The 20,735-nt window shown below is 41.3% G+C and overlaps 1 protein-coding gene across 1 annotated transcript in view; it reads right to left on the reverse strand.

The window, feature by feature from the left end:
• The window catches only part of syne2a (spectrin repeat containing, nuclear envelope 2a), a 104,917-nt gene extending 84,739 nt beyond the window's left edge, over nt 1–20,178 (reverse strand). The window contains exons 1-25 of the mRNA XM_069685177.1: nt 20,103–20,178; nt 15,316–15,377; nt 11,062–11,157; nt 10,853–10,930; nt 10,676–10,768; nt 10,384–10,580; nt 9,999–10,198; nt 9,612–9,712; nt 8,510–8,623; nt 8,276–8,413; nt 7,946–8,110; nt 7,688–7,800; nt 6,871–7,039; nt 6,595–6,691; nt 6,322–6,506; nt 5,967–6,119; nt 5,739–5,876; nt 5,549–5,650; nt 5,276–5,443; nt 4,952–5,110; nt 4,155–4,859; nt 3,659–3,793; nt 2,302–2,439; nt 2,010–2,176; nt 1,360–1,696 (exon numbers count right to left, since the gene is read on the reverse strand). Coding sequence (XP_069541278.1) covers nt 1,360–1,696; nt 2,010–2,176; nt 2,302–2,439; nt 3,659–3,793; nt 4,155–4,859; nt 4,952–5,110; nt 5,276–5,443; nt 5,549–5,650; nt 5,739–5,876; nt 5,967–6,119; nt 6,322–6,506; nt 6,595–6,691; nt 6,871–7,039; nt 7,688–7,800; nt 7,946–8,110; nt 8,276–8,413; nt 8,510–8,623; nt 9,612–9,712; nt 9,999–10,198; nt 10,384–10,580; nt 10,676–10,768; nt 10,853–10,930; nt 11,062–11,157; nt 15,316–15,377; nt 20,103–20,178 — 4,086 coding nt within the window. The remainder of the gene's footprint in view (nt 1–1,359; nt 1,697–2,009; nt 2,177–2,301; nt 2,440–3,658; nt 3,794–4,154; nt 4,860–4,951; nt 5,111–5,275; nt 5,444–5,548; nt 5,651–5,738; nt 5,877–5,966; nt 6,120–6,321; nt 6,507–6,594; nt 6,692–6,870; nt 7,040–7,687; nt 7,801–7,945; nt 8,111–8,275; nt 8,414–8,509; nt 8,624–9,611; nt 9,713–9,998; nt 10,199–10,383; nt 10,581–10,675; nt 10,769–10,852; nt 10,931–11,061; nt 11,158–15,315; nt 15,378–20,102) is intronic.
• Between the last annotated feature and the right edge of the window lie 557 nt (nt 20,179–20,735).

The following is a 20,735-nucleotide window of genomic DNA, read 5'->3' on the forward strand; positions in this document are numbered from 1 at the left end:
ATCTTTTTTTATCATCTTTATTGCTTTTATTCTTTTATGTATCTCTTTGTATTGCTTTGCTTTATTGCTTTAACTTTTAAGATCTGCCTGTTTTATCACCTTTATTCCTTTTATTTGCATTTATTCTTGTTGACCTTTTGCACTGTGTTCTTGCCCTTTGTGGAATTTTTTAGACTCTGTTTGGCCGGACTCATTATTCTTTCAGAGTTTCTGCCTTTGCTTTGTTTGTCAGAGCACTTTGTAAACATCTGTTTTTAAAAGGTGCTATATAAATAAAGGTATTATTATTAATAATATTTGCTGTATACTCACACCATGCACACCTATTATACTTATTAACTGTTAACATTACGTTGCAGTCGAAACACAAAGCGTAACATGCCTCATATCAAATTCAAAGCTGCTTTGGCAAAATTTGTAGATAAAGAACATTAAGAACTGAAGTAAATTGCTGACTTATTGCATTAAGGTTTTTACTTAAGAGAGAGGCACAACTTTAACTTCTGCTGCATCAGCCTCCTGGAGACAAATTGTGCAGAAAACATGGACATACAGGATTAAGAAAAAACTGCCACCAAGTTAGCACAGTAGAGCTTTCCCACTCTTTCTTTGTTAAAAGGCTTTATGTCATCTCATGTGTGTTATTAGTCTAGCTGCACCATGGAAGAGTGTAGCACGCCACATACTTGCTCAACTGGCCCAAATTAGGATCTACTGTCAAGTATGGAAACTGGTGGACAGATTTATACTTAGGAAATCACAGACAATGAAATGAGATACAAAACTATAAATGCAATGCTTACAAATGGATATTTTGAGATATTTATTTGGGTGTGCTACGTCTAAAGAAGACTCACCAATTACCACTGAAATCCCCCCCCCCCATCCTGAATACACACTAAAAAGAAGCTATTAACATTACAGGAGTTATAGGTTAAAAAATAAGTTATTTAAACTTTGATTAACGTTTATAGCTACAATTTAGGGCTCATACGATACTACATTTCAGAGTTATACAACTAAAACTAAGTAAACATGTAGTATAAATAAGTACTAAGTAATATAAATAAGTATTTTACATTTTATACTGTAAGCTTTTTGCACTCACCAATATCCTGCACATCTGTACAGTTTTTAATTACACCTGTTGTGCATATTTTATATGATACATATTGCTTTTTATATATTTCTTATTGCCTAATTTGTGTCTTATTCTATTTAAGTCTTCTACTTATTTTTATTCTAGCTCTGTGTTATTTGTTCTGCAACAAAATCACCAAACAATCATCCTTGTATGTGTAAACCTACTTGGCAATAAACCCTGATTCTGATTCCAATGTGGATGTTCTGTCTTCATACCTGTATACGAGCCTGGGCTGGTTGATTGCTCCCTGTTACGTGCAGTAGACGAGCTTTCAGCTGCTGCTCTTTGGCTCGAAGCGCAGGCTTCAGATTCTTCCCCGATGCAGAGCCTCTACGTCCTGTCAGGTCATCTCCACCCTCTGCTGGGAGATCTTGAGCTCGGAGCTGGACGGTACCACCACAAGGCTGCACTGACACAGCGCCGTCCACGGCTGACAGGTCTCGTTCGGGGCTGTCAGCGCTTTGTTTCTGTGGGAGACTGTTGCTCCGCTGTGTGTCGGCCGACGTGCCAGTCGCTCTCAGCAGGGTGTTTACCCGGAGCTGCCGTCCCCTGCTGAGTTAAGAAATGTTTATCAGGGGGGGAGGTCGGGGCTGGTCAGTTAGAACCACTCGGTCTGCAGGCATCTCATTAAGATTAATAGACTTGAAGGATTACAGAGTGACAAACGTTAATAGGTAAACTGTCTGCTTCAATTTAACCATGCAGGTCAACTTCAGTGCTCTAAATGCTTTGTTACTTGTAATGCTGAGGGTGAAGAAATGTTTTCCTTGTTTCTCTCCATCTTTAAAAGGGATTTCTAATGTCTTATGAGCTAACAATAAGTGTCTTCAGCCTGCAGCTGCACCTGTTCTTAGCATTCTCTTACCAGTCAGGTGGGAGCACTGTGTCGCTGGGTTGTGTTTCCTGTGCTTCATCCGACTCCCTCAGTTGGTCTGTTGCAAAGCAGGAGGTTTGTCTTGGTGTAAGTGATTCACACAGCACCTCGAGTGACTCAGCTCGTTCCTCCACAGACGCAGCTTCATCCATGACGGCCTGAGAGAAAAAATAAACCTCTGAGAAGCTGAAACCAGGGTATCGTTTCTTCTCCCAAAAATCATACAGTTCGCCACACAGCACAATCAGACATTAACGCAAATGTTACAGAGTTAGGCAAATACCTGTTCCTGCAGCAAAGAGTCAGTCCGGTCAGTGGCTTCATGCAAAGTGTTAGTTTGCCATGACACAACGTAAAATGACTGCTCTCTGATCTGAGACCATAAGAGGGGAACAAAGGCAGCCATTTCTCTGCGTACATCCTGAGAGTGACACAAACAAACATGAACTTACATACAAGTGTTGCCAGGTGATCATGTTAACTAATAGCTATCAAAGCTGAATGAGACCATATTAACTAGGATCTTCTGTTATGAACATTTGCTACAGTGTTACAGGTGGAACAACCCAGAAATGAAGATGTTTTGTAAGTTAGACAGTTACATGAAACCTAAGTGGAGGTTAGCTGGCGATGATATATCTCTCCTGGCTAAATATACAAATTTGATAGGTATCAATCTCCACGTCTAACTCTCTGCAGGGACGGGATTAGTGTATTTGCTTCAGTTTATTACATGAGAATCTTCATATCACACTTACGTCTTGTTACATGTCTCCTACTAAGCTTTACTCACTGTAATGCTGCAATTTTATTAGAAAACATATATATATATATATTTTTTTTAATATATTGTAAACTTAAAGGGGAGGTATTATGCTAATTTCAAGCTTCATATTTCACTCTGTGATACCTGTGAAGTAGCTTAGCATCATTTACAGTTAAAAAAACTCCTAATTTTTCTCACACTGGTGCTCTGTGCAGGCCCTCATACAGCCTCTGCCTGAAACGACTCAGTCAGCTCTGTCCCTTTAAGAAACCCCGCCCCTACAAGCCCGCTTTCTTCTGATTGGCCAGCTCTCTGAAGCCTGCCAAGGGGCAGAACTCAGTGTTTGAGGCACGCCTCCTACCCTGTGGTCGTGTTACAGCCGTGTTGTCGGCAAAGAGTAAGCTTCGTTTTGATGATTTGAAATGAACGTCACACTGACGTCTTTCCTTCACAGCCAAAGAAACACTTTCTTCAAAGACATTCTTAAACAACGTGACGAGGAGAGCAGCTGAGTAGAGTGGTGGAGTGAAAAAGATTTCCAAGGCAGACTGAGCTGCTGGGTGGCCTGTCCTTGAACTGTGCTAGGGGCAGGACCTCTGTCTTGGGCAGATGCCTAAATATAGAGTTCCTCCACTTTGTGACATCACAAAGTGAATCGTCTGGAGAAGTCTGTCTGAAAGCGAGCGTTCACAGCAGCCTGCAGACTGAGCTGAGAAGCCTGGAGATTACTCCAACATACGTTTACCTACAGATTTTAAAAATTGTATACATGTCTTAAAATGTGAAGCAGCATAATACCCCCTCTTTAAAGTCTTAGTACTGGTTTCACAACGCAATTTAAATTCTTTACTGCTGTGTGCAGCCTCTGTCATACCTCCCACTGTTTTCTGACTGAGTCAGAGAGCAACATCAATTCCTCGAGTTCAGGCCCAGTACAAAAGGCCCCAAAACCCTCAACGGCACCCAGGAACTCCTCGAGGACGGCAGGCTGCAGAACCTTTAAAGCTTTCTGCACAGAAAGACACAAAGCTGGACAAACATCGACAAACAAAACCGGCAGCTGTGCAAAGCAGACACCACAGACCTTTAAAGGATGGGTCCGAACTCTGAAGATAGTGTTTGAATTTCAAAGGTCTGGATGTTGTAACATGAAAAACAGCTCGGATTTATGCTTATACGAAGCAACAAGGGGGAAGCAAGCTGGCTTTACAGTCGCTTTGTACATTCAGAGGGGTATTTATGGCAAATGTTGATCAAAATCTCACAGTAAAACCTTTTAAAACATTATTAATTCAATTGAAAATATTATTGCTGTGAGTTAAAATTAATGCAGTCCTTTTTATTCTCCACCATTTCATCTTTGAACATACCTGTTTCTTCTTCGCTTGTGACCCTGAAATCTCTCTTCCACCAAATAACTTGATGGCCTGCTGGATGCGTCCCTGCAGGTGAAACCTGGCCTTCCCCAGTCTGCTCCTCGCCATCGACTGGGCTTTTGAATGAACTTCACTGCGGTCCATGACTGGTGGCAGTGGAGGTTTTTTCTCACTCTGCGGAGCGTTTGGTTGCACCCTACTTCTGGATTTGTGGGTGTGTGAGGGGGATAAGCTTCTCTTTTCTTGCAGTACTGGACTTGTTGCATGTTGAGACAGAACTGGACTTATTGGTCCAACAGGAGCTCGGGTCAAAGCAGGTGGAAGTTGGTTACTTTGACTCAGATTTGGAGCTTGAGCGTGGGCTTTGGAAAATGACTCAGATTTGGCTTCTTTTACAGTTTGAGTTAGAGGAGAATGGATCTGAGGAACTGGTTCTCTTAAAGGCCGAGGCAGCATTTGGAATTGGACATGTGGTATGACAATGGTTGGTTCGCCCTGTCTGTTTATGTCCTGGAGACCTCTTGACCTTTGTTGAGGCGTCTGATTTGAGTCCTGGGTTTGCAGTAAAACATTCCCAATCTGCTCAACCTGTTTGGTTCTGGCCACAACAATGGAGCCCGGCTCTGGCTGCTTCTGTGTCCGATGGGCTGTGCCTACAGGCAGCTGGAACCCAAGGGAGCTAAACATACCAAGAATGTCCTAAAAAAAAAAGTCACCAAATACAATTCAGATTGTTTCATAAAAAAACATGTGACAAGTGAAGACAGTAACCAAACAGATTGTCACCTCACCTGGCAGTGTGAGACGGCCTCTGACATCCTGTCCTGCACGTCAGAGGTGCTGAGGTGCTGCAGAGGGGAGGTTTTCAGTGCTTGTGCCACAACGTCCTGCAGATCCTGTCCCTCAGTTACAACCTGGTTCTCTAGCTGCAAGCCTCGAGAGATCAGCACCTAGACAGGATTATATAACATATACTGTGTTTTATGTATTGAATTGTTTGAATTTAAGCACGTAAACCAAAACATTGGCACGGCTACCAACTTTACAGGACACATTTAGCTTTTTTGTTTGCCCTAAAGTCATATCAAAGGCACGCTTGATTTAAGCTAGCTTACTTTGGCTGTGGATTCCAATGCAGAGCGTCCTCTGTGCTTTTTCTCCTTTAGTTGCTTGTAACAGTCCAGGGCCTCGGTGCTCCAGCGGTCCAGCTCAGCCAGACGGCCCTCCAGCCTGGATGCAGCCCTCTGCAGCTCTCCACACGCCCTCTCAGCTTCAGCAAGCATCTGTCGTACAGATACAAGAAGGGTTTAAGGGTTCAGTCAAAAATTGGGAGAAGGAATGAAACTTGTTAAAATGCATCACAGTAAGTCAGAGAATATTTCTCGCACCTGTGGTAGACTTCGCTGGAGGCTTTCTATGTGACTTGTTTCAATGTCTGGGGATGGACTGAGAGATGAACGATCCACCTCCGCCATCTTTTTACTCAGCAGCTGATGAAAAGAAAGTACAAGAATTAAAAAGACAGTCTTGCTCTGGCATGCCCTGCGCATGCATCCAATCATGTGTAACTTCACCAACCTGTAGTTTCTGTCTGTTAGCTTTCAGTGGGACTGAGGACACCTCCAGCGGCTGCTGTAGTAACAAGCTGGCCTCCTGGGTCAGTGAATGCACCGTCTGACTGCACAAGGGGCCGACACTGGGCTCTGATGATACCTCCTGAGAAAGAAATATTTAATGATCTCCTTTTATCTTTAAAGTTTAATCACATTTTGTTCTGCTACAATGAAATGAAGACAGATAACTTACAAACATTGTCCTCTTCATGCATTCAGCCCACTGCATGTTGACCTTGCTGAGTTGCTCTGCCAGAGCGAGGCTGGTTGAGGATTCTGTCACTTCAGTGAGGAAGTTTCCCGCCTCGTTTAACCTCGCCTGGCATGACATCCACTCACTCATATCCTACAGTAACCAAAACAAGATGTAAAATATGTAGTGAAGCTGAAATGTATTACTTCTGCAGCCTTAGTTTGGGATTAACTGCGAGGGTATATACAGTGATAAGTGTATTTTTTAATTATATATCTATTGGTTATTGCAGCTTTCAACCATCTGACTTCAGAGTGATAGTCATAAAGTATAGTTAGTTATTTATAGAGGTTACCTGGGGGGATGAATGTGTCTCCTGTGTCAGCCATGTCTGTAGAGAAGTCATGCAGTTGTTGTAAGTCTCCCACGCAGACACGACTCTCTCCATCGTCCCTCTAACGGCCGTCACAGCCTGTCTGACCGACTCAGTTTCACTCTCTGCTTCCTTCACCTGACGTGTGACAAGGTGGGAATCTTGACCTGGGAGAAGGGTGAAACGTGTGGAAGTTTAGAGAAATATTTGCATCAATCATCAAGCCGGGATTTTTTATCAGGATGTAGCTCGTACCTAACGCTGCCTTGCTGGTGTAAGCATTCGCCTTCTCCTTCAGGACTTGGAGTTCGTCCATTAAAATCAAAAGCTGGCCTTGACGCTCCACTGTTTCCTAGGTAACAAATCAAGAGAAGTCATCACTTTTGTAAGCTTTTCAGGAAGCATAATGTGTCAGATGACTCAAGAGATTTAAAATGTTAACATGTTTTACTTAAGCCAAGAATATTGTAGTGTTTCTCTGAATCTTTTCTGTTTTAATCCATTTTATACCGCACTCTGTCAGACACTTACATGCCAGTCCTGCAGCAGCTGATTCACTGTCTCCTGGGATCTGTAGGGAGCTTTCCAGGTCTGAATCTTAGCACGGATTCGGCCCAGGAGATCCAGCACAGTGTGATGGGATTCCTGGTATTCCAGCTTAATTCCTTGATACTTGGCTGTGACTCTGATATGTGTTAAACTGTTTTCAAATACAGAAGGTGTTAATGCATTAGATGAATGTTTTATTGGAACAAAACTATAGAATAAAAGACACTTAAAGATTTAAGTCTTTAAAGTGCTAATCTCGAAGATTTTAGTTTTGTTCTCTTTGGCGGCATCTATGGCGGTAAACGGTAATTGCATGTGTGACGTCCACGGTTGGCTCCGGTTGTAACTCTTGATTTTCCTGGCTGACGGTCGCTTTCCTTTTTAGACTGTTTGCTTCATCTGAGCGTCGAGTTTGTTTCTTTTTCTTTGGATTTTCACTTATTTTTGAAGTTGTATCTGTAGTCATCCATCTTTTCTTTGTTTGTTCAGCCATAGTAGATTACTGTTTACTCGCAACACTTGCAGAGAGCGGAAAAGCAGCTGCTTAGCTCCGCCTACCCTCTCTGGCAGACCAACCACTGCTGGCTGATGGAAAACGCGTCACTAACTGGGCGCTGCTTGGGATTTTTTTCGCGAAAGTCCAACCAGACGCCCAGTCTGTGATACTGCTAATGCAAAGGCTTTCATCAGTGGGCCATAGGCTCAATCACCATTGTGTTAGCTTATTCTGCGATAGATAGTGACTTAACAAATCTTCGAGATTATCACTTTCAATGTCTTGAACAATTTAATCACTTACCGTCTTTTAACCTCATCATATTTTTCAAGAGGCACGACTAACTTCCCTGAGTCATCCACGTTTTGGTAGGTATCAAGGGTATTGACATGATGGCTCATCTCCTTAATTAAAGTCTGAAAAACATTAAAATAATAAGTTCACATTATGACATCCAGTTTCATCTCACAAACTTTAAAACACTTTTGATTCCTGCGGCATAAATCTGCCCCATTGTTCTCTATGACCTGTTAATCTTATGTGTTTAAGAGTTGTTTTAACCTTTAACTTGTCTTGTTGAGCTCTTGCATCTTTTGCAGCGTCTGCATGATCTTTCTCTTTTCCCCCCTCTTCTGTTAACGCTGCCTCCGCACGCTGCAGCCACAAAACAACCGAGTCCAGAGGAGGTGGAAGACTCGAGTCCAGGTCCACTTTACATCTCTGCAGCTGAGAAATGACACACAGATACATAACATTGTACAAGCAGAAAACCTGGTAGTTGCAATGTAGTGCAATGATTCCTCTGTATGTGTTAATTAGTCATCTTGAGAGGGATGAAGGAAGTGAACCATCAGCAGCCATCTGCTTATTATCCACAGTGGATGTCCTCACCTCCTCTTCCAGACGATCCCACGCCGTCCTGAGAGCTCGCTGCTCCTGGCTCAGCTCAGGGCAGCGCTTGATGGCAGCGAGGAGGGTCATCACTGGTTTCCTTTGCTCACTGAAGGAGTCTGCTAGTCTCTGAAACACCTGATGACTCACAAATAGTCAAATTGTTGTTCAGCAAACCAAAACAATACACATCTATGGATGTTTCCTTCTTTCAGCTCTTGTTGTTTGCCTTACCTGATATTTCTCTACAAAGCTGGATTTCTCTGCAGCCGTCCGTGCCTCTAACAGCTCCTGGTATGTTTGCTGCAGCCAGCAGGTCACCTCTTGTGCTCGCTCACTTGGGGGGACCTACATTTTCAATATTGAAAGTGTCACAATACTTTTTGACTTCATGAATCTTTTTTCTGGATTTAGGAAAGACATGAAAATAACAGAGAGAAAGAAGCTGAAGCAGAGCTTTTTTGCTCGGTGTACGGCTACCTGGCGTAACGGTGAGACAGCAAATGCTGGAGTGAAGTGAGCAGACAAGTTGACAGGTGGGAGAGAAGAGGGCTCACCCAGAGGAAACACCTACACCAACAACACCAGGAAGGAACAGAGAAAGAAAACAACACCGTTCAATTTCTTTATGCAAGAGATTGTGGGTTCAAGGTCTGAGCAGGGAGGGGAAGCAGCAGGGGCAGAAACTGAGATACAATCAGTGTGAAGATACTTGAGGTTAAAGGAGCAGTTCTCCCCTGGAAAAAGCCACTGTCAGTCAAAGCTGGTGTTCTCTGTAATCGACAAAAGCACTAATATTTGAAGTTGGCGCCATAGCTGTGGAGAAAGTTGTACAAACAGCTTGTGGTTTCGCCCATTCTACATTCCTACAACACCCAGCATGCATTGCGCCCCTCCCTCAGAAAGGAACGGCCCAGCGAGAGACAACCGTTTAGCTGCAGGCTCAGAGCCGTACAGAATCATAACTACGATGAGAATATACCGGTGGAGCGTCTAAAAAATCTTTTTTGATGATTTGACGATTTTGAACGAGACATGAAATCGGAGGCGGGCGTCTTAGATTGAGGAAGGGTAGTTTAGCGAGCTCCCTGGCCTCTGCGAGCTGGCACGTTTTACGTTGTCTGCTGGAGGTTTTCCAGGGCCCATTGGAGAAGCGGATAGCGTCCTCCACAGGCACAGAGCGAAACTGCATTTATTTCCTACCATAATTGCATTAGCTCCCCATAATAGCATGTTAGGACTGAGGTTGAAAATCGGCGAACTGGCCCTTTAAGCTTTCAAGGGGGAGGATGCAGCTTTGAAAGACATCATGCTTTTGGTTCTTCAGAAGGCGTACCTGCAAGTGGTCATCAGGTGCTGGCATGTCATTGGAGTACTGAAGAAACTGGGCCACATAAGTCATAATGGACTTCTCTTCAGGGTCTTTAACATCAACGTCTAAATACAAAGAATCACAAGAGGTTGTTTCAGGTTACATTCAGCACACCAAGTTAGCTTTGTTTCTTGAGGATGCAAATAATATGCATAAATATCCGATGCATAAAAATCAAGGTGCAACAGTCATATCTGTAAAATTCGCCAAGAAATAATCCATTGAAAATAATATGTCGTAACTTAAACAGATTAAAAAAACGTCCAAGTAAGTCAAGAATCCATTGCACAATTCCTTATAATGAGTATTAGTCATTTGTTATACTCAAGAATGGCACTAAGTCAGCCTCACCCTGGGGCTCCAGCAGGCGGGGGATGTGGAGCTCCCTCTCAGCCAGATGAAACGCCTCCTCCAGGTTCTCCTGGTTGCTTCTGGAGCGGACCAGTGAGAGATCGACCAGCTGCGGTCTGAGAGAGCACAAGATGGCCAAGAACGCCTCTCCGCTTCTCCAGCTCTTCTTAAAGTCCTTCACACTGACTGAGCAACCGACCCTGGAGAGAGAGAGAGAAATCAACTTCCAAAAAAGGAAAGAAATGACTCTTTTACAAAGACAAGAATGCATGACAGCTTATCCATCTGTATTGCATGTCTTTGAACTGTAGGATGACAAAGGATGCTGACAAAGGACAAAGAAAAGTCTGGGAGTAGTTGTTCCTATACAAAGTGGATAACCCACCTTTGGCACTGGTCCCTGACCCACATGAGCAGGGCCTTCTTGGCTGATATCCGGAAGCGTCTGTGGAGAGGTGACGTTCGGCCTGCAGGGACCGGACTAGCTGGGACCGGGCTGCCAGAGAAGGAGTCCAGGCTGGTCAGAGAGTCGAGGGAGGAATGACAGGAGCTGTAGGCGAGAGTGCTGGCCAACTCCTCGATCTAACACAGACAGATATATCGCATAATGAATTTTCAGTACATTTAAAATCAGCAGAGCAGTATATGAGGTCGCAAAAATTACCATTTGTACTCACATGACAGTGGAGGATGATGGTCCATATGAGTCCAAGGATGATGGAGGGACGTCCATCTGTGATATCTGGGATGTTTATGTTCACCAACTTTATCTAGACAGACCAACCACAAGAAATGTTAATACAACAACCTGCAGATTGTGATAGTATGTTTTTGTGTGCGTGTGTGCAACTCACAGATTTCTTCTTGAGGAAGTTCAGTGCTGTCTCGATGTTGGCCCTCTGCTGGAAAACCCCTCGGCCCCTTTGTCTTTTCTGGAGCGACACAATAATATGCATTTAGTGTGTTTTGGGTTTGTTTGTTTTTTGCCTTTTTACCTCCGCAGTTCTTCTTATTACAAATCTTTTTAACTCTCTGACATCAGATGCACATCACAGTATCTCACCATAGGTTGGCCGGTCATCACCTCCAGCAGGTCGAGCAGCTGTGACCCATCCCTGAGGTCAGAGAAGAGGTCTGACACAAAGGAGGGAGGGCATCTCTGCAACAACACACAACATGGAGTCTCAGTGATTAAGCAATCCAGCTGCAAGATACATTGGGGTGTAAAAAGATTATGACTTGTCTTTGTTGGAAGTCTGGGAACTTTCTATTGACGTGAGCATCAAACGTATATCACCGACTCCTGCAGATAAACTCTGAGACACTTTGTGAGGGGAAAAAAGGAGGATACCTGCATCCTTGAGAAGGACACAGTAAACCGATTGGCTCAGCACCTATCAAGGTCACAGAGCTGAGAGGCCTCACAAAGAGGGCAAACAACCTGCACCAACTGCTGTAAAGAGCTTTGGGTTAACTAGGGACAACTTATCCACCAACTTGAACGTTTGTTCAATGACAGTTGGTGTGTGCTAACACCCAGTGTACGCCCTCTGCTCAGAGAATAAATATCAGGGCTCTAGCACTAGTCTAGCTTCTTCCTATTCTCCTCTCTCTAAAGCTGAACAGGGGGAAACCCCGGGAATTTCTAAGGAATCCTTCCAAAAACGTAAAAGGAAAAAGGCAGGAACAGAAACCAGCTTAAAGGTGGAAACCCTGGGAAGTAAAGGCTTCCCATGTTACAGTAACTTCAGGAAAGACTGACAGCTCTTGGAAACATGGAGGTAGTTTAGGAATTTGCTTGCTTACTTGAAGAGTATATTGACAGGGAAACCTGAACCAATTATAATGATGATTTTGGTGTACACTGTATACTTTCATCATAAGAAAGACACTATAAATTCGAACTATTTTTTAATTACCTTGGGACAATTAAGTAAAAGAACTTAACTGTGTCGAGTCATGTGAAATGATTATGTGTTTAGAATACACATGCATTATGAGAGTAAGCTGTACATTTAGATGTGAGCACTTAATGTATTCAAGTACACTGTGACACCTGATCAGTTAGTTCATCTCAAACCATTTGAGGAAACCAACTATTTTATTTACTGTTACAGTAACTTCAATAAATGAAGTAAACAGTTCATTCCAGTCAGAGTATTGAACTTAAAATGAGTATTTTGAACTTATCAGTTAAGTAAGCTGAACTTAGTCGTTTATCTCAACTTAAAACTCTCCTGTTGACTCATTTCAATTGAGGAATTACCTTAACCCTTTAAGTTGCACTAACACAAAACAAATACCGTAAAATTTGGTGTATAAGACGCACTTTAAATACATTATTTTCATCTATTTATTAATTTGTAGTTTTTTTTCAATAGCTTTCATGTCATGTGACCCGGTGTCCTCAAATCAATTTCAGATGTTAGTACTCATTTCGACAAATAAGACACACCTCATTACATTAGATTTTATTGCTGCTAATATATATTCATATTTGTATGTAAAATTGTATTGGTTTTTTTCAACGGACACGCAGCGTCATGATCGCCATTGCAGCCGCCACCCTTACAACAATTCAGTCGTTACCGTAGGCTGCCAGCTGTCGCTAGCTACCGCACTTCTTAGACTCAATAAGCTGATGTAACTAACAATAATCAATTATTTAAAGAGTATTACAAAAATGAGTATCACTCAGTTAGTACCACAATGATCATTTTTGAGTTACTGCTAATTCATTGGGATGAGTTAAATCAAATTTCTTTGAGGATCGAGTTAACTTCTTTTATTGAGATAGACTGTGAGGTTTTACAGTGCATTGGAGTTTATCATTAATTTCAAATAATGCACTTTGAAGTGAAACCCTGCAGTTCCTGGGAAAATCCTCCAAAAACCGTAAAAGGAAAAAAGCAAGGCTTTACCTTCATCGGAAATTAGTTTAGCAAAAACAGACTTACAGCACCTCTCTGAAGGAAAAGCTTTGTGCGTTTGTGGAAATCATATAAGCACATATACATAAAAGAGCGCTCACAATAATCTTTGAATAAAGAAAATTAATTAAGAAAATCTCTCTTCTCTTTATTTCTCTGAGTGGTGAATAAACAATTGTTTCCTACGGAAGGGCCACGACCCTCTCTCGGTGAGTATGTGACCCTCCCAGCATTCTCTCTTGACAGTTTAGGTTGTTTATAAGTGACAGTAAGGCTGCACAGAGAAAGGGACGGGACCTGATTAAAAGATCTCTGGTTAAAATAACTTCTACACTTCAGGCCCTTTAATCTGATCTGTTCCATTAACTGCAAACATAACAGCTCTTTACTTGTGAGTCTCAGCACACGAGGAACATATGCAATTTGATTTTGCATTAAAAGCCTCAAAGCAGTTTACTGCATTCAGTAGCATCATCAAAATCAATTCATTATAACACCACATTCAGTGACATGAGAGAAAAGGGAGGAAAATCTGAAGAGAGACATGAGGCAAAAAGGGGTTTATAAAGTGCTGAATATCTATATTTATTTGGTCATGGCAGGATTTTTTATGCTGCGCATCACCTCTTCATAAAGACATTTAATAACCCAATAAATTCTCTCAATGAAACCTTCCTGTCTGATTAAAACTTTCACTTTCTGGGTCAACGTTTCAGGTCAAGTCCAGACAGTGACCGTTGTCCTCTAGAAACACAGGAAGTATCTCCTGTTGGGGGTGTAAAGAGATCGTTGTAGCAGATGGCAGCAACCAGTGGTTTCAGAGTGCAGTCATAGGGGCATGAGGTTATGAAGAGATGGCGGGATCAGATTACGTCCTGTTCTACTTCACCGGAGCACTATTTATACTTGGGGCGAGAGTCACAAGCAGCTCATGCTCTCAGGTCTGTGGCGAGCTGCTTCAATGCACCTCAGCAATGAGTCAGCACGTCTGCAGGTCGCTTCATATCACTTACAGCTCCACCACAGCATGATGTCATGTTTGATGTCTCACCTCCCTAGATAGAGCTCTGCAAAACAGTTTCTTTCAAATGCAAACACTCACACATTTTATGAAGGTTTTGCTTGGGACAACTTTTAAATTAAGGCCCAGTAGGTTTTGGATAAATATCGGACAAAGTAGTCTAAACTTTTACTGAACCTTATTTGAAATAAAAAGCCAACAATAAGAGTTTTTCAAAGCCATGCAATACAAAATACAGCATCCCTACATGAGACACATTTCCTTATTAGTCCTTTTTTCCATCAACACACCATCATCTCTTTGGACAGTGATTTTAAATTGGATGAACAGATAGACTCTGTTGTTAAATGTAGTTTTTTCCATTTGAGGCTTTGATCTAAGATCAAGTCCGTCTCATCTTTTAATGATTTTGAGCAGCTGGTACATGCTTTAATCTCTACCCGTTTGGACCACTGTAATGCTCCTTATGTTGGAGTTAACCAGGCCTCACTTGCACGCTTACAGTTAGTCCGAAATGCTGCTGCTCGTCTTTTAACAGGAACTCGTAAGCGAGAACATATAACCCCCATCCTGGCCTCCCCCCCTCTGACTCCCCGTTCGTTTTAGGATTCATTTTAAGGTTTTATTGTTTATTTTTAATCTTTAGATGGGTTAGCACCTCGGTACATCTATGACCTCCTACAAATCGATAACGCCTCGAGGTCTTTGAGGTCCGCCGACCAGTTGCTTCTGGTTGTTCCTAAGACTATGCTGAAAACCAGAGGTGACGGGGATGGCCCCCACCTTGCCAACTTTTAAATCCTTAAAAGTCTTAAAAGTTATTTTTATTCCTTGGCTTTTAACCCAGCATGAGGGTTCTGTGGTCTCTTTCTGTTTGTGGTGTTGTATAGTATTATTAGCATATGTTTTATGTGTTTACAGGCTTTTATGTGTTTTTATCTATTTCATAGTCTGTGCTTTTAAGTTTTATGTAATTTACTGTGTTTTATTTCCGCTTTTTAATTTCACCGTGCAGAACTTAGCCATGCTGTTTTTTAAAATGTGCTATATAAATAAAGTGTATTGGATCTCTCTTATACACTGACTAATACACTCCATCTGTAAAAGATCCTATTTTACAGCTTAATGTAAAAATGATGTTTAATATAATCTGTTTCATTAAAGTAGAAATGCTCCTTCAAGAAGATTAAAAATGGTAACATTTTGTGCTTAAAGTTTTAAAACCATCCGGGAGCTTTTTGATTTTTACAACATATACGTAATCGTTACTCTGCATCAAAATCAGGAGTGAACAGCTCCTTGTTTCCTTCAACAAATGCAACAAAATTCATGTTTATTTTATGTCTCATTATAAGTCTTAACATACCTTAGAGAGTTGAGCATTTATCCAGTTGGTAAAAGTCCTTTTCTGAATCTGCTCGTGCTCCACTGTCGAGGAAACAGACATAAAGAATGTTATACACGTTCATTCTGTCAGACAACATGGAGAGCTGCAACATAATAGACACATACATACATAGGTAGCAAATAGGTGCATTCAGTAAATCATTTGTAAAGTGCATCCCTGCGTTATCTCTTTTATGACTATTTACGACACCATGTTGGTTTCAAAAGTAACAGGCATGCAATTATGTTTTGCAAACAGTATGTTGAACACTTCGAGGGACTCTTCTACATATCTTTTTACAAAAAGGACGATACAAAAAGGGTGCAGCAGACAGTTTCAATCATCAAACGTACATTATCACCAGTGTAAGATTGGCCAAGCTTTAGATTTAAAAAGGTTACATCTATAATTGTCTGGAGGATCTACTTTCAAGACAAGCTGGATTGATAACACAGACTAATGCAGGCAAAAGCACAAAGTAAGTGACAGTATACCACTGCTGACATGTGTCCTGATGAAGACCAAGTTGGTCACGGCTATTTTAAAAGTATATTTTTACCATGTGAAATAACGGCTCTTTAATTCTACAGGAATCTCACAGAGTGCCTCGGATTGTGTTCTGAAGGACAAATACATTTTACACTTTTTGATTGAGTTTTTTCACCTGTGCAACGACTCCTTTACAAGATGAATTAACCATAGCAAAGTATCCAGTGAGCACCTGTGCTGTATGTGATTACTACAAAGACCCAGCAACACTTCTACTCCTTCGTCTTTACATGACAGTGTATTTCTCTAAAGTAACCCGGACTTCCTTGTTTGGAACATGCGGCTGCTGATTCAATAATAATTGCTGAAACTTCCTTACAGCAGTGAGAACCCTGATCTGAGCTGCAGGCAGGTCATAAGATACTCACCTTCAGCAGACGACTGACTTCGACCCTCCATGCTTAGAAATGATGGTCAGTAAATCCATGTATAATGGGTGCACTTTTAACAACTGCTCTGTCAGTAGATAACCCAGAGTGGCAAGCTTCCTCTTTAAGCTAATCTAAGGCTACCGAGCGGGATCTGGCAACACGCCGGGAAGGCTTCCAAGATAGTGACAGACATAGATACTGACACACACACACACACACACACACACAGCTAAGACACAACTAGCGATAATGAACTCCCAGACAGATATGCACACACAGAGTGAGGGGATTTTGTTCATGCATGGCTCTTTGAAGAGTACTAGACCAGAACCTTTAAGCTGCTGTTGACAAAATATCAACCTTCTACTATTTATAACATTATAAAGACTTCACTTGTTACAGGTAATTTAGTAGTGACAGCTCATAGAAACATGGAGGTAGTTTGGGAATTTGCTTGCTTGAATGAATTTAATGTATTTAAAACACTTCACACATGAAGAAAACAACATCCTCTGGTCCCCACCGTGAACGGCACTTTGTCGCTTCCATAATATTGTATTTTCTTTTGTTTGTTGTCTCTTCTACAAACCGCTGACACAAACAGCTGATCCGACAATGAGTGAGTATTTTCAACTTATCAACTAAATAAGCTGAACTTAAGTTAAGTAGTTTATCTCAACTTAAAACTCTCCTGTGTCGACTCATTTCAATTGAGGAAACCGATTACCTTAAACCTTGTGTAAGTTGTATTATCATAAAACAAATACTGTAAAATTAGGTGTATAAGATGCACTTTTTATACATTTGATTTTTTAAATGTATAGTATTTTTTTTCCATGTAGCTTCCATGTCATGTGACCCAGTGTCCTCAAATCTATATCAGATGTTAAAACTGACCTGGACACATGAGACACAACTCAATTACATTAGATTATATTGCTTTTAATATTTTCTATTAATATTGGTGTATGTTTTTTTCAATACTTTCCATGTCATGAGTACGGAAGAGGATTAGGGCCACTGAAAAAAAAAAAGGTCAAATAAAAAATTTTTTAAAACTTTTTTCTCAGAATAAAATTTAAAACATTTTTTTATTGTACCTTAATTTTTTTTTTTTTTCACCAGTGGCCCTAATCCTCTTCCGTACATGTGACCTGGTGTTTTGTTTTTTTGTTTTTTTAACCTTACAACAATCAGTGTTACTGCAGGCTGCCAGCTGTCACTAGATACAGCACTTTTTAGACTAAATAAGTTATTGTAATCAATTAATGCAACTTAAAGTGTTCCAAACATTAGTGTCACTCGAAATGAATGAGTAAGTACCACAATAATCATTTTTAAGTGACTGATAATTCATTGGGATGAGTTACGACAAATTTCTTGGATTGAGTTAACTTAACTTCTTTTATTAAGATACATTTTACAGTGTAATGTACAGGAGTTTATCATGTGTCCTATCCTACCTGTGTCCTCTTCATAAACCACTAAGCACTACTTTCTGTATCTTTGTGTAATGGTGTTACTCAAGAGCTTAAGATGATAAGTGTTTGTGCTGGCTTTAAGTACAACCTGCAAAATAACACCTTGTGTGGTTCCAGGAGTACCAACAAGCTGTTGATTCAGTCTGCAGAAAAGAAAGGGGCTTTTCTGTTAGATTAACTTTCAGTTTTACAAACTCTCACCTTCAGATATCAGATATGTCGATGAATCTTTCTCAGTGAGTCGGCTGTTTGTTTAAGAGCCTGCCAAATTAAATCTCTGGACTCCACCCAGTTTACTGACATGCCCAGGACAAAAGAACAAGGAGGCTTCAATCCTTTATAATAACGTTTAGCTTCAGGCGTTTGTAAGATGCCATCAGTCAAATGTGTTTTTTCAGGTCAAAGTGCAATCATACGTAGATGTTGCTTTAAGTTATTTCATGTTGTGAGAGCGTGTATGTGTAGATCATTTTGATGTTCTGATAGTAGTTTCAGTTAATATACAATATAAATAACTATTACAATCTAGTCATGCATGCGTTTACTTTGGTGCTTTGTTAAAGTAGTCCCTGATGCTTGTGAAAGTGCAAAGCTGTTAGTGAATATTAAAGTAATAGTCTGGAAGATTTTCATGTAAATAAATGTCTGTTGAGCCACTATCTATCACAGAATGAGGTAACACAATGGTGATTGAGCCTATGGCCCACTGATGAAAGCCTTTGCATTTGCAGTATTACAGACTGGGTGTCTGTGGCGACTTTCACGGAAAAAATCCCAAGCGGCGCCCAGATAGTGACGCATTTTCCATCACCCAGCAGTGTCTGCCAGAGAGGGTAGGCGGAGCTAAACAGCTGCTTTTCCGCTCTCTGCAAGTGTTGCGAGTAAACAGTAATCTACTATGGCTGAACAAACAAACAAAAGATGGATGACTACAGATACAACTTCAAAAATAAGTGAAAATCCAAAGAAGAAGAAACAAACTCGACGCTCAGATGAAGCAAACAGTCTGAAAAGGAAAGCGACCGTCAGCGAGGAAAATCAAGAGTTACAACCGGAGCCAACCATGGACGTCACACATGCAGAACTGTCTGGATATCTGGGAAGTAAATGGTAAATGGACTATACTTATATAGCGCTTTTCTAGTCTTTGCGACCACTCAAAGCTGCTTTTACACTACATGTCACATTCACCCATTCACACACCGATGGCAGAGGCTGCCAGGTAAAGTGCCCAACTGTCAATCAGATATCACATTCATACCCGTTGGCTATACCACCGGGAACAATTTGGGGTTCATTGTCTTGCCCAAGGACACTTCGACATGTAGTCTGAGGGAGCTGGGGATCGAACCTCCAACCTTCCGATTGAAAGACGACCGACTCTACCACTGAGCCACAGCACCGCAATTACCGTTTATCACCATAGGTGCCTCCAAAGAGAACGAAACTGAGATCTTCGAGATTACAACTTTAAGATACCATGCGACTTACTTTTACAATCTAATCATGCATTTATTTATTTTTGTGCATTGTTTCAGTAGTCCCTGATGCTCGTGAAAGTGCAAAGCTGTTAGTGAACACTGATGAGAAATAATAAATAAGTACAAGATCTGTACAGTTTTCAAATGTGAGACAACAAAACCGGCAGTACCAGCGTGTTTGGTGACTAATTATTTGTCTAATCAATAAATACTTTGAGTAGTAGTAGTAGTAGTAGTAGTAGTTTTCAGAGGCTTTAGCCATAGTTACATATTTCCTGTGGGGTCATGTTACGCTTGAAGTAAAAAAAAGAATCATCATTTTCAGTGTTACAGGATGTGATTGAATACCAGTTTGACCGGAATATTGAATCTCTCTTCCAATCAAAGTCACTTGCAAACTTATTGGTATAGAGCAAACAAACATTACAGGTTTCCTATTTCAGCATGAAGGACTGAACAGCTCACTCATTCACTGTCAGAAGAATCATTACAAGTCTTAGATGTAATCTGACAGCAAAATAAATATTGTCAGTGTGTTTGGTGACTAATTATTTGACTGACTGGTGACAGATTAATAGATACTCTAAAGTTAATTTTGTGACTGCATGATCATGCTGCTGTTGTGTCTACAGAATGCTGTCAACACATGCAAACCACCACCTCCACCTGAGCACTGATCTGCATTAATCCGATAGTTAACCTGCCTTTAAAACACCTTCAGGTTATGAATTCACAGTACATATGTCATATGTCATATCAGAGCAATGCAAGACACACTGAAACAGCATCTCGTCATCACATCTCATAGTTTGGCCACCACTGCGATGTCCGATGAAAGCACATCACATGACAGAACACGTATAAAAGTACAGGAATAGACTGACCTTGGAGGAGCATGTGCACGTTGTCAATGTCCAGTGGGATCCCTCCATCGTCTTCCTCTGCTCCACCTGAAGCCATGAAGTCTCCAACAGCAGCACGAGATCAACCTCAGGAAAGTCCAGGACACTCGGATTAGCAAATCATCCACTCAAGAGAAACAGAAAGCTAAATACTGCTGAGCAAAGTTTTTTTCCAAAACCTTTATTCTAACTGCCTCTGCTGCCTGATTAGTCATGTAATAGTAAGAACGCACCCCTCCACACCCTTACTTTACCACAGACACACACACACACGCAAGTACACACATGCAAACGCTCAAACAAGGAGCTTGAAGAGGAGGAATACTGTAAGTGTGCTGTATGGAAAGAGTCACTGTATAAATACAAATGGCCTGGCCACAAATCTTCAACATACCTGTAGCGCTGTAGTCACTGAAGACAGCTATAGTGCAAAGTGCATAACAATGAACCCAGAGTGTGCTCACTGCACAGGAAATGTCCTCAGCTGTGTCCTTTCATATTGGCACAAGTCTGCGTGCATTCACTGTGTTGAGTCCCTTCAAATAGGACTTGGCCTTTAGGTGCTCATAAACGAAACAAGGTGCCTCTTTCCTATTGGAGCATGAGAACAAAAAA

The sequence above is a fragment of the Semicossyphus pulcher genome, unplaced genomic scaffold (genome assembly GCF_022749685.1).
Source record: "Semicossyphus pulcher isolate SPU_LCO1_2020_fin unplaced genomic scaffold, fSemPul1.0.p SCAF_11, whole genome shotgun sequence".
NCBI lineage: Eukaryota > Metazoa > Chordata > Actinopteri > Labriformes > Labridae > Semicossyphus > Semicossyphus pulcher.